Source organism: Hipposideros armiger, unplaced genomic scaffold, assembly GCF_001890085.2.
Source record: "Hipposideros armiger isolate ML-2016 unplaced genomic scaffold, ASM189008v1 scaffold_1302, whole genome shotgun sequence".
In the NCBI taxonomy this organism is placed as follows: domain Eukaryota; kingdom Metazoa; phylum Chordata; class Mammalia; order Chiroptera; family Hipposideridae; genus Hipposideros; species Hipposideros armiger.
In genome coordinates, this window is record NW_017732652.1 from 89,699 (window position 1) to 103,401 (window position 13,703).

Consider the following 13,703-nt stretch of genomic DNA (forward strand, 5'->3'; position numbering starts at 1 on the left):
ACAAAATGTTCTCAATGACGAAAAACATGTGTTTAGTATATAGAAAAAAGCACAAAGTAGATCAAGATATTCAACACTCTACTTCAATTTCCTAATACACATATTCACAAGTTTAAACATTCAATTTACCCCAAATCCAAATTTCACCAAAGCAAAACCAGTTTGAATAGTTTTCTCTCTAGAAGTGTTCAATAAACAACATACCAGTTATTAAAATAACAGTCCTGAAGCATTACAATATGTTGTAAGTTTATTCTGAATCAGATCGTGTTCAACATGGTTCAAGTCTTTACAAATCATAGTTGTTGTTAAACAGTTGTAATGTTTCTTGCATAATTATACTGGATACACATCAATTTAACTATACAAAAGGCAATGCCGGTATGGTTTATGGGACTTAAGTGTGGTGAGGGGACCCTGCCCCAGTTAAGCTGGCAAGTGAGGAATCCACTGACACCATCCAGGGCCTGCCTTCCTACCGCGCCACTGCTTGAGCTCTCTCAGGCATCCCTTGGTGTTGAGTAAAACAAAATCTATTGCTATTACTGGGCTTCTCCCTATCATTCATTTCTAAAAACAAAAACAAACAAAGCAAAACCAAAAACCACCACCACCAAGAGAGCATACCTGTCAGTTAAAGCACTTCTCCCTCTCCAGTGTGGACTCGCTGATGTTTGGAAAGATTGGACTTACTACAGAAGGTTTTCCCACAATGATTACACCAATAGGGCTTTTCCCCGGTATGGATTCTATGGTGTTTATTAAAATTGGAGCTGTGGTTAAAGGCTTTCCCACATTCCTTACATTTATAGGGCTTCTCTCCAGTGTGGAGTCTCTGATGAGAACTAAGACCTGCGTGCTGACTAAAGCTCTTCCCACATTCATTACACTGGTAAGGTTTCTCCCCAGTGTGTATTCGATAGTGTCGAATGAGGCTGCCTTTACCACTGAAAGCTTTCCCACAATCTTTACACTGATATGGGGCCTCTTCAGTGTGCATTCGCTGGTGTTTAAGGAGGTCTGAGCTCTGACCAAAGGCTTTCCCACACTTACAGTCATAGGGCCGATCCACCAAATGTGTTCTGTAATGAAGGGTAAGGTTTGAGCTGTGGCTGAAGGCTTTCCCACATTTGGTGCATACATACGGTTTCTCCCCAGTGTGTGTTCTTCGGTGTTTAGTAAGATTTGAGCTATTACTAAAGGCTTTTCCACACTCAGCACATATGTAACGTCTCTCTCCTGGGGCAGGTTTAGTAGACATTAATTCTCTACCTTTCTTGGAACCTTTATCTAAGACAGGGGTTTTTCTTCCTCTTTCTTTTTCAAGGTTTACCCACTGCCTGTCTAACCTGGCCTCACATTTATTGGCAATAACCATGGGAATAATATCCTTTTTGAATTCTTCTGCATGAGACTCTTCAGAACTTTTCTGCATATCTGTTGATTCCTCATTCTGGGTGTTTGATTTACAACCTGAAACAGTAAGTACAATAAGGACATGTCAGTTTCCTGTTCTGAGAAGAAACTGTTAAAGGACAAACAGAATCATCAGGTGACATAGATGGGTTTTTAAAGGGTGACCAAATATCGCTCTATGAGAGGTAACAATAGCACAATGATACAAATAAGGCATCATCAAATCTAGTTTACAGTATCAGACTTTCACACAAGCCCCCTACCAGAAACTATCATGGCATGATAAGTACATGGCTTTTTCTGTCAGGAGAAGAAATTCATATATAGAGAGCAGTAATGCAAAAACCAAACATATTGGGATAGCAGCAAAAGAGATGGGTGATGCTCAGGCAAAAGGAAAACAGAAAAGATTGCTGAAGGGTCAATTTTGATTAAGGAAAATAAAAAGGATAATTAAGGGATAAGAGGCTAGTGGCAAACTCACAAAAATCCATATGCTCCCAAAAGCTGAATATAAAAGCAATAAAAGAGAACACTCAGTCCATTTATAATCATTCTAGTCCTACAGCCTTATTAATTTGAATGAAAGCACATAATTCCCACCAAGGTTCAACTCATAGCATTTAACCTACATTGGCTTTGTCTTGTAATTCTTTTAGTTATAAAGTAATACTGTTGAAATCAGATTGAAGCAATGTATCTTTTTAGAGCATTTCATGAGGCAGCCACACTTCTAAGAGTTCATCTAACTGTTAGTCCACATACATGGAAAAGGAGAGTCAGAGAAGTTCCCTCTGAAAACTGGGCTCCCCTTGAGCACGGTCATCTCCCAACAAGCACAGAAGCCCCAATCGACAAAGTACTTTCCTCCAACCCCCCTTTTCTTTGTCCCCCGCTCTCTCCCCACCTACTATCTGTCTCCTTCCTCTGCCTGCAGTTACCACTCAGCTGCTTCCAGGCTCACCCCCTACTGACTGTCTCCTGGTGACTATAACAGAAGGAGCTAAAATCCCTTTCATGCTCCACAATGAGCAATCACTTAGTTACTCATACAGCCTTCCCTTCAAGTTGCCATGAACTATGTGTGGGAAATAAGTAACTTAGTAAGAGTTAAAAATTTTAAATAGCCTAATGAGGCAAAAGTTGAAAAAGAATTTACCAGGGACCATTTCTACATAATCCAATGCTGATTATAACAGGTTCACAAAATCATTAACAAAGGAACAAGCACCATTAAGAACTAGTCCACTCAACCTGTCCATATCTCCATAAACAGTGCCTTTATTCAACTCACTTCAACTGAGCTTATTAGAGTGTGTCATCTGTTCCCATACCAGGACCCTGACTAAGATGCACCAAACCAGTCAAGTCAACATAGGGGATCGCCCCACAACTAGTAATTACAATTAGTCTGTTTCTTCAACCACAAAGGCCTGGGGCACTGAGTGGGGGGCCTGACAGATGGTTCCTACCTTGAATCTGTCTCAGCTCTGGAGTGAAATCCTGCTCTTCACCAGTCTCTTGGATGTATAGGGGCCCCCAAGATTCATATTTGGGACTGGTCTCCACAGACCGTGGCTGTGTGCTGCTCAGGGATTCCTCTGCTGTACCTGAAGAGGATATCTTCTCCCACACCTGTTTCTGTTCATTTGGAGGAGGTGAAACCTAGAGACATTTAGCAATGGCTGGGTTTATGCACAGCTCACTTTAAGAGCTACAATGAAAGAAAATCTCAGGAGAACCATATAGAATCTCTAGGAAAGAGAAAAGAAAAACACCCTCCCATTCAATTCTTAAGGCTAAAACTAGTATAGGATAGTAGGAAAAAATAGGAGGAAATCTGGTCTAACTCAGCAGAAACTCCCACTCAGCTATCATTGTACAGACATGTTCCCAATCTTACAGGGTAAGAAAAGGTCCCCCCAGCCTACCTCCTCTCCTGGTTCATCCAGTTCTCGCTCCAGATCTTCCAGGAGAGTGACGGCCTCTTCAGCACTCTCTGGACAATGCTCTTGCACCCAGGCCTGCAGTTCCCGGGGCAGGATGGTCAGGAACTGCTCCAGCACCAGCAGCTCCAGGATCTGCTCCTTGGTGTGGATCTCAGGCCTCAGCCATTCACAGCAGAGCACCCGGAGCTGGCTCAGGGCCTCCCGGGGCCCAGGTGTGTCATGGTACCCGAACTGCCTGAAGCGCTGGCGAAACATTTCCAGGCTAGGAAAGCACTTCTCTTTCTCCTCCTCCTCAACTTTCATGACAGGCCCCATCTGCTCCCGTGGAGGTCTAGAGCCCATACCTGCGGCCATGCCCAGTACCTTGGTCATCATATGGACTCCAGAAATGGCCTCACTAAAGATGGGGCTCTGTGTAGCAGGAATATTGGTTCTTTGGGGTTTTTGGTTCTTTAGGGCTACAGGTTAAACATAAGAAAATACGGTTACCATAAAATTACCAAAAGAAAAATTATGTCTTTTTTGGTCTTTACAACTATATCTTTACCACAAGAAATTATGGCCATCATAAAACTATCATATAAAAATTATTGTTCAAAAATCTCTCTGGAGGGCTGGCCGAGTGGTGCGATGGTTAAGAACTGGCTTGGGATGCCAGAGGGCCCCGGTTCGGATCCCACATATGAGAGCCAGTGACACTGCCCTCCACAGCTAAGATGCTGAACAACAGCTCAACCTGCTGGAGCTGGGCTGCCGTGAGTCGCCGGCGACGGCGTAGGCTGCAGCCCCTGCGGCAGTGGGTTGCCATGGGCTACCATGTGTAGCCAGCAGCCAGCGTGAGCAGCCAGCAGCCGCAGTGAGTGGCCGTCCAGAAGCCGGCGACTGATCTGCCTCACCCGGGAAGAGCGCAATGATGGTGCCAACTTGGGCCAGTGAAGCAACGTTCTCCACAACTAGACTGAAGAACAAAACGACAGCAACTTGTCTGTTCCCCTTCCCCCAATTCCCCAGCACTGTTCCCTTCCCCCCAATACCCCAATAAAAATCTTAAAAAAAAAAAATCTCTGGAGTTAGCTCACGATATCCTACTTTGATTTGTCTCCACTCTCCTAAAAATCACACTGCCACATGGTTTAAAAATTAAACTTGGCCGTTACCCTGGCCTCCCTCGTGCTCGCCCCATGGCCGTTGCATCTCCCTGGCATTTGAATTGCGTGCGCTTCCGCCATCTTTCTAGCTCTCAGACGGGCCCAGAGACGCTTCTGGAAGTAACATCACGATGGCTGCCCATGGAGATCCCCAGGTTCAGTTCAAACTTGTATTGATTGGTGATGGTGGGACTGGAAAAACTACATTTGTGAAACGTCATCTGACTGGTGAATTTGAGAAGAGGTGTGTAGCTACCTTGGGTGTTGAGGTCCATCCCCTTCTATTCCATACCAACCGAGGACCTATTAAGTTCAATGTGTGGGATACAGCTGGTCAGGAGAAATTTGGTGGACTGAGAGATGGCTGTTACATCCAAGCCCAGTGTGCCATTATAGTGTTTGATGTAACTTCGAGAGTAACAAGAAGGTGCCTAACTGGCATAGAGATCTGGTACGAGTATGTGAAAACATCCCTATCGTGCTGTGTGGCAACAAAGTGAATATTAAGGACAGGAAAGTGAAGGCAAAATCAATTGTCTTCCACCAGAAGAATAATCTTCAGTACTACGACATCTCTGAGAAAAGTAACTATAACTTTGAAAAGCCCTTCCTCTGGCTTGCTAGAAAACTCATCGGAGACCCTAACTTGAAGTTTGTTGCCATGCCTGCCCTTGTCCCACCAGAGGCTGTCATGGACCCTGCCTTGGCATCACAGTATGAGCATGACCTAGAGGTTGCTCACATAATTGCTCTCCCAGATGAGGATGACAACCTGTGAAAGTGAAGCTGGGGCTCGGCGTCAGAAGTTTAGTTTTATAGGCAACTGTCCTGTGATGTCAGTGGCATGTTTGCCACTTTATTACATTGTTAAGCAGAACATATGCCCAATCTTTGGGATACTGAAGGAAATGAATGGGCTTCAGAGTGAGTGGCAGTTAAAAAATACCTTCATTTTTTGGACCTGCATAATTAGCTGTTTTGGAACGCAGTTGTTTCCTTATTGAGTTTCAAATATGACTGCTACAGTCATATCACAATAGTCAGTGGGGAAATCTTGTTTGTTACTGCCATTCCCATTTTTTTTGTGTTTAGAATCAAAATAAATTTGAATTTCAAATACAAAAAAAATATATATTTAACTTTGTTCCATAAATTGTTTCAGAATCTTAGAACTCCTTTGAAACTTCAACAGGCTATGTATGTGCTGGCCAAATGTAGTCTGCTTAAACCTAAGACTTTTAGCATCAAAATTTACTAGTCAAATGACTGGGTTAGTCAGCATGACCAGGAATCAAGTTATAAGGCTGGAATTAACTGGTAAATTTGAAAATGACTGAGTATAATTAGTGATGTAATTTTGAGCTTCACTTGACCCATTTTAAGGAGTATGTACTCAATATTTTAAATTCCCTTTATCTTTAGCTTTCATAGAAAGGCAAGTGGAATGACTGAGAGATTAGATTAAAAGTAACCTATATTCTTAGAGAAGTATTTATTTGGATGACCTATGTATTACGAGAAATTAAGGGGAAAAATTAAATTATAACACATGATACAAACAAATAATGTTTAAAAGTGTTTTCTCCTTTTAAATTTTAAATATTCTAAATAGTTTGGTCAGTTGATACATTAGATTACCAAACACATCTGTAGTAAACATAATTACTTCTGTTTTTTTCATTTGCCAAAAAAGTGAAGTCCACTCATTCAACATTTACTGAATACCTGTTATGGGCCTGGAACTAGGGCTGTAGTGATGAACAAGACAGACACACTGCTACCCTCACAGAGCTTCCCAGTTAGTGAGGGAGATGGAAAACAAACGTGTAAACAGACAGTAGAATCTATCCATCATAATTGGCACTCATTAAATATATTTTGAAAGGAAACTACATAAATTAGTGACTCTTACATGCTGTGACTGGCCTTCCTGAGCATGCTTTCAAACTTTAAGCAGCATCTTTCATGTCACATAGGAGTTTCTAGCCTGGATTTGGATAATCTAGAGCAGGAAAACTCCAGCAGTCTCAATAAAGAGCCAAACAGATAAAAATCTACATGGGTGTTTATTACATGAAATTATATTGATGGCAAAGGTAGAGACCATAGAAAGAACACATAAATGGTTTATATAAGCTGAAATTGAGGGAATAGGAGTTGCAGATGATCTAAGTCTAAGGCATTTAAAAACTTGAGTATGCTAGTTTCTAACATGCGCATCAATCTCCATGGATCTGGCTTGACAGCACTTCAAATATCAAGTTTAACACACACACACACCCATAATATATACATAATCACAGTGAAGGAAAAAGGATGAAACAGTGATATTTCTGGGTTAAATAGGGTCATTTCTTTTTTTTTTTAATTCTTCAAATATTCTATAATGGGCATTATTACTTTTATATCAGAAAGTCTTTAAAGAGATCATAAGCAGTCTTTTGACAAAATAGTTTTACTACTAATGCCCAAATTTCACAGCCTTCAAACATGAAAACAAAAAAGCAATTCCAAACTAGGCAGAACCCTTCCCCAACAAATGTACATTTATGTTACAGCTTTTATAGTAGGTGTTTAGAGTCACACATTTAATGAATACATATTAAAAACATGTACTTTATATATGACTGTTCCCCTTCATTTATTTTTGTGACCAATTTTGGTAATTTTTAAAAATATGAAGGATTTTAGTAATAGAACCTCAATACGTAACCTTGCTTTTATGAAAAATTCAGTAATTATCAGAACTCTAGGAATGTCAATACTTGGGACTCCCCTCCACTGTACCAATTCTGAAGCATCCTATGAAATGCCAACCTGGGTCCTCAAAGAGTGAACCAGAATCAACACTGTCTCCTCCCTACACACACAATACGATACTGGAGCTCCCAAGTTCAGGGTTACTTGAAAACTGAGCCAGGGAAGACGCGCTGCCATCTTGTCTCCTAAAAAAAGGCACTAGCACCAAAGGCTAAAATAACTATAAAGAACAGATGTAGCAGTGCTGGGAGCATTCCTTGAAATGCTTAAAAGTAAACCTAGGTGTTGGAATAACTTCATGTAACTGGTTACAAAATTTCCCACTCCAGCCGGAGGAGGGCACACCAAGAACAGGAAAGACATCGGAAACTGTTTGGGTTTGCTCAGCTTCTGGGATCCAGCTTGGGAAACTCAACAGAATGCTAGGAGTTGTGTATAGCACAGGTGGCATTAAATAAAGAGTATACTATATCACATTCATGTGGATCTGTTCCCAGAACCTGGCGAGCCCAATCTCACACGTGCCACTGCATCACGATTGCCTCTGCAAAACATGTACATAGTTGTAACTAAAGAAGAAAAGTTTCCCTAGGTGTTGCTACCGTGGGAAGTGACTTAGAATATTCCAGTGCACCAGTTCTGTAGTGCCCACAGTTCAAATTCATGTCTCAGCAAGACCACTAACAAGTGATGGGCTAGGCACTTGGGCCCCTTCTTCCTTGCTGCACTCATTCTCCTTGGAGATTTCATCCAGTCATGTGGCTTTAATTACCATCTATATACTCATAATTGCCAAATATCTCCAGCATGGACTTCTTTGAACCCCAGACTCAAACAACCAACTATCCACTTGACATTGCCACTAGCCTGTCCAACAGCCATCTCAAGCTTAGGATGTCCAAAACTGCACTTCCTATCTTTCCTCTCAAAGCTGCTCATCAGTTACCCGCAACTCCACTGTTCTGTTTTCTTAGACCAAAAACCCTGGTCATCCTTGACTCTTCTCTCACATTTTACACACAATTCATAAGCAAATCCTGTTAGCTCTACATCCTACAGATCCAGAGTTCAACCACTTCTCACTACCTTCAATGCCATCCCAGACCATCACCTCTTGGCCTGGAGTACTGCAATAGCCTCCTAACTGGTTCCACCCTTGCCCTCTCTGTCCATTCTCAACACAGCAGCCAGAGCGATCCTGTTAAAATACCAGTTAGATCACATCATTTCTCTGCTCACATTTCTCAAGGCTTTGGTGTATCATACAGAGTAAATGCCAAAGTCATCACAATGGCCAAAAAGACCCCACAAGATCTCAGTCCCTGTTGCCTCTTATCTCATCTTGTACTTTTCTCGTTCATTCTACCTCCGCCACACTGTTCCCTGGACATGTGAGGCACACTCCCACCTCAGAGCCTTTGTCCATGCTGCTCCCTCTGCCTAACATTCTTGCAGATTACATATAGCTGGCTCCCTCACCTCCTCTAGGTCTGTACTCAGGCACCCCTGACCACCCTGTTTTAAACTGCATGCTACCCTCCGTCACCCCAGAACTCCTTATCCTCCTACTCTTTTCCTCCACATTATCTACCAGCATACAAATACTGTATTTTACCTTTGTTAAAACTGTCTCCTTCCTTGACTACCAGCTCTTGAGGGCAGGGACTTTGTATTGTTCGCTGCTATATTCCAAACACCTAGAATATGCCTAGTACTTTTCAGGTGCGCAAATATTTGTGGAAAGAATGAATGTGATACATGGATCTTTGGGCTACCCTTAAGGAGCAGAAACTGTGAAATCGGGCTTTAAAAAATATTATCAATACAAATTTAAGTTAAAAATATGGGGCCAGCCGAGTGGCTCAGTTGGTTAAGAGCATGAGCTCTGAGCAGCAGTGTCGCCGGTTCGATTCCAGCATGGGCCAGTGAGCTGCGCCCAAGCTGAGCTGCCTTTGGGTTGCCATGGCGACTGGACTTGGAGCTGAGCTAGCTGCGCCTTCCACAACTAAGACTGAAGAACAACTTGGCTGTTCCCCTTCCCCAGTAAAATCTTAAAAAAAAAAAGTGGCAGGATGAACTAGTGTTTAGCATAAAATAACAAGAGGTTGACAGAGAATTAGATAAGTGTGTGTACAGGGATAAATATACAGATATTTATTTCCTAGCTCTGTCTGCTGAGACATCCTGGTAGCAGTCAGCATACCCAGTGCCCAGATCTTGGTTTCTAAATGTCATTCTCCAAGAAAAGGAACTAGAAATGGAAAAATCGCTGATTCTAGCTTGGGGAATATACAAGATGAGGCTGGAGCATCTTGTAATGCCAGAAAGTGTCAAATAAAGTACCCCCTTCCCCCATCCTGGAAAAAAAAAAACCCAGTGAGGCATGTCAAAGGGACATAGAAGCTAAAATATAAAAGCTCCCAATGGCCACAGCTAAAACAATTTGAGTAATGAAATAAATAACGCAGTACTGGATTATAATCTGAAATGTAAAATAAATATCTGTAAGCCCATACTAATGTTAAAAAAAGGTGATTGAATAAATAAATAGGGGAGAAAAGACAAATCTCCCATACAAAATTATTCCAAATAATTTATGTAGATACTAAGCATGGAGCTTAATTCCCCACTCCTTGAGTGTAGGCTGCACTTGATAACTTGCTTCCAAAGAGAATACAGAAAGGGGTTGGGGGAAAGCAACTGTAGTAGAGAAACCCGACTAACTCAGCCAGCTGATCAAGATTAACATCATCATGGTATACACACACACAGGAATATTACTCTGTCATGAAAAAGATGAAATATTGCCATCCGCAACAACATGGATGGCTCTTGAGGGTATTGTGCTAAGTGAAATAAGTCAGATGGAAAAGGACAAGGACCATACAATTTCACGCATATGTGGAATATAAAACAAAAATGTAACAAATGAACAAGCAAAAAACTCAGAGATAGAGACATCAGAATGGTAGTTACCAGAGGGGGAAGGGCAAAATTGATAAAGGGGGTCAAATATATGGTAATAGATGGAAACTAGGCTTTTTGTGGGGAGCATGCAACGGTGTACAGATACTGAATTAGGTTGTATACCTAAAATTGTTGTATACCTGAAATGTTGTCTACTTCAATAAAAAAAAATTAAAAAAAAATTAACATCATCAATAAGTCATGTGCCCTGATATATGATGAGAAGAGCATTTCACCTCTGTGGTCTTCCTCCTCAAAACCCATGTCCCCAGTCTAACCATGAGAAAAACATCAGACAAACCCAGATTGAGGGACATTCTACAAAATAACTGACCAGGAGTGCTCAAAACTGTCAAGGTCATCAAAAACAAGGAAAGACTGAGCAACTGTCACTAACCACAGGACAGTAAGTGGACATGAAGACTAATGTAATGTGGTATCATAGATGGGATCCTGGAACAGAAAAAGGACATTAGGGAAAAACTAGTAAAATTCAAATAAACTGTGGAGCTTAGTTAAGTTAATCGTAATGTACCAGTGTTGGTTCCTTAGTTGTGACAAATGTACACAGTAATGTATGATGTTAACAATAAGGGAAAACGGGTGAGGGGCAGAGAGAAACTCACTGCATCATTTTTGAGCTTTTCTATAAATCTAAAGCTATTCTAAAATGTTTAAATAAAAAATAAGTGGTGTTGGGGTAAACAAGCAAACCCTGTTCTCTTACGGAGGGTGGTAAAGAGAAATATAACTGTTTTCTTCAACAAACACTAACTGTGTTGAAGCAGACCATTCTCAGAGTTAGATGTTTAAAAAGTTGTGAAGACTTTTTTTTTATGATTTTTTTTTAAAGGCACATGTCTTAGGAGCAACAATAGTTAATTTCTGACTCTCTTCCAATAATTGACAGAATATTGGCCTAATGAAATAGTTTTATAGCAGATCTATTTCAAACATAACACAAAGCCTATTTTTACCAAATATTTTTAGCTCTGAACTAGTTGGCAACATTACAACAATATCCCTTCCTCCTTTGAAATCATATAGGCCATTTTCCAGTTTAGCAATTCTATCTCCACAGCCTCAAAGTCTACCTGCAGAGGTTTAAAACACAAATCTGCTCATATCACCCAGCTGTTTAAAATCATTTAACTTCTTTGCATGGCAAACAAATCCCAATCTGGTCTCTGCCTCCCCATTCAGTCATCACTCCTCTCCTCATTCCAATGCTCAATCAAGGCCCATTTCTCATGGCAGGCTTCTATTTACCTTTCAAGTCTCAGCTCAGTAATTAACCCATGAAAAGATGCTTAACGTTAGTTATAATAAAAGAAATGCTTCCACCTCTCAGACTGGCAAAGATTAAAAAACAAATCAAATAATGCTTTGCCTTGATCCCTGCCCCCCGGAGTAAAGCCAGTAATTTCACATTTGATCATGTTGAGTTTGTCTAAAGGTTGATTTAGGGATGCCCTCCAGGTCTGAATTTTTGTTATAAAGTGCACATAAAATAAAAAGGCATGTGGATAGAAAACGGGAGTTTCTTTACTAACTCACACTGTCTTCAACCACAGTGAACTACTCTTTTAGGCTATCTAGAATGTTAAGCTAAACAGCTCCATCAAACAAAAGTTCATGATCTACTATAAGCAGAAGGCTTCTGTTCTGTTCCAAGTTTTTTTTCCCCCCTCATTTATGCCAATTTCCCAAAGTGAATACGCTCTTATAAAAAGTGCCCCAAACCCATAAATAAAAAAAAGAAGAGGCATAAATATATCAAATTATCATAGATTCTAACAATTTAATGGGACTTATCAACTAATGCTAGAATGCCTTTATCACACTCAGTCTGTACCTGAAAACACTTAGGCAGACAAATTTGATAATTCTTGAGGCACAGAATTTTGTTAAGACAGTTCTAACCATTAACAAGGCTTTCTTTATAGCGAACCAAATTGTGCATACTTTTTCAATCTTCTACTTTCACGGATCCTACTTTAGCCCTAGACCAATGCTTACTTTGCCCGTAGTAGCCTTCCAGTTCCTGAAAAACAATCGCCTTGCCTCTTAACTCTTTTCTTTTCCACTGTTGTTCCAACTGTTCCTTATATAAACCAGGTTTCCAAGTACCTCACCCACCAGATCACCTTTCTCTTGACAAACTCTATTAACAAATGGTCCTTTTAATACTGTTTCCAAACTTGAGCAGATCCCTGTTATTTGCATGCTTTCTAACCTGAATAAAGCCCTAAGGGACTATTCCCTCCCTTGGATCAGACACAACCCAGGACTTCTTGAGAGGTTCGGTTTCTCACAGGAGGTCCCCAACCCCCTCGGGCATGTTCCATCAATTAGCCCGGATTTCGGACCACCAGTTGAGAGCCAGGGGAAAAGAGACGGCAGCCCCGGTCACACTGACGGTTTGGCTAAGTGAACGTTGGCTAAGGGAACGCGCGCGCGCGTACACATACGCGCAAACACACACACACGCGCGCGCGCGCTCTGAACCGCGAAACAAAGTTTCATTTGTTAAAGCCCTGGGGGGAGGAAAAGGCTTTCCAGGGAATACGCGCCTCCACCATCCGGGGCAGAGCAGAAATACCGGGCTCCTCCCCACAGCCCTTCCAGGACCGGTCTCGAAGAGGTCCCCGGAGGCCCCAGGCGGTACACCCACTCCTCCCTCCCTGAATCCTCTCGGACAAGGCTTCCTCTTCCGCCAGCCAAGCTAACCGGGGACCAGGAGCTCACCGTGAGTCAGAGGCGCTCGGGGAGCTGGGACACCTCGACGCGCACCGTGGCCGGCGCAGCCGGAGGTGCGTCATAGCCCCGCCTGCGGGCCGTTGTGCGCGGCCGCAACGGTCCCTCTAGGAATTGGGGAGGTCTTGGCGTCTCGGTGTCCCGGGTACGTAGGAGATTGAGGCAGCTCCTGGGCGAGCGGAATCGCCCCCAACGCGAACGAGCAAGGATCTTGTCCCTCTACCCCCATTTTGTATTTTACTAAGAAAGGTCCGAGACGAGCAAATCGGGAGATGTGAGGTCTGAACACCATGCCATCCGACCTAAGAGAATCTGGAAAATTTTTTCTTAATTTAGGTAGGAAAAGACAAGGGGGTAGAATGAGGGACAAAACAGTCTTAGTTTTCAAATATGTTAAGTATTGTCGTTTGGAAAAAAGGTTTGTCTTATGGGACCCCAGAAAACCAATGAATGGAACTGATAAAAAAAATACAAAGCAAGGAAGGCTTTCTCAAGAAAGAGTTGCTCAAAAGGGGCCACTTCCTGCGCGTTGTGTTGAGCTGTTTTGAAGAAGTGGGAGAGCCCTGGGGATGAGGAAGACAGGATTTTTGCAGAATGAATTTTTTTTATTAGATGCCCTTTAACATCTTCCTACAGCTTGCCCCAGACTCCTGTTAGATTTCCCCTTAATTGGAGGAAACCTTTTTACAACACTCCTTCATTACCA

General features: G+C 42.0%; 1 protein-coding gene and 1 pseudogene across 2 annotated transcripts; one reads left to right on the top strand and one right to left on the bottom strand.

Annotated features, from left to right (window-relative positions):
• Positions 1-232: 232 nt before the first annotated feature.
• ZSCAN21 (zinc finger and SCAN domain containing 21) lies at positions 233-13,045 on the bottom strand. Of its 2 annotated transcripts, none has more exons than XM_019633395.1 (4): positions 12,989-13,045; positions 3,348-3,823; positions 2,889-3,081; positions 233-1,473 (listed from the first exon to the last, which is right to left on the bottom strand). In XM_019633395.1, exons 2-4 carry the CDS (start codon positions 3,738-3,740, stop codon positions 635-637), a joined length of 1,425 nt encoding a protein of 474 aa, XP_019488940.1. In that variant the 5' UTR covers positions 3,741-3,823; positions 12,989-13,045; the 3' UTR covers positions 233-634. The 2 variants fall into 2 exon arrangements, with proteins under 2 accessions (XP_019488940.1, XP_019488941.1); XM_019633396.1 differs by lacking the exon at positions 12,989-13,045 and adding an exon at positions 12,814-12,905.
• LOC109377146 (GTP-binding nuclear protein Ran pseudogene) lies at positions 4,427-9,130 on the top strand (annotated as a pseudogene).
• Positions 13,046-13,703: the final 658 nt, after the last annotated feature.

What these genes read in the sequence shown, in the direction of transcription:
- ZSCAN21 (XM_019633395.1), bottom strand. Translation starts at nt 3,740, where the DNA reads ATGATGACCAAGGTACTGGGCATGGCCGCAGGTATGGGCTCTAGACCT. An exon ending in TGGATGAACCAGGAGAGGAG is followed by an intron (nt 3,082 to 3,347) that starts GTAGGCTGGGGG and finishes AAATGTCTCTAG; the next exon opens with GTTTCACCTCCTCCAAATGA. An exon ending in AGAGCTGAGACAGATTCAAG is followed by an intron (nt 1,474 to 2,888) that starts GTAGGAACCATC and finishes TTACTGTTTCAG; the next exon opens with GTTGTAAATCAAACACCCAG.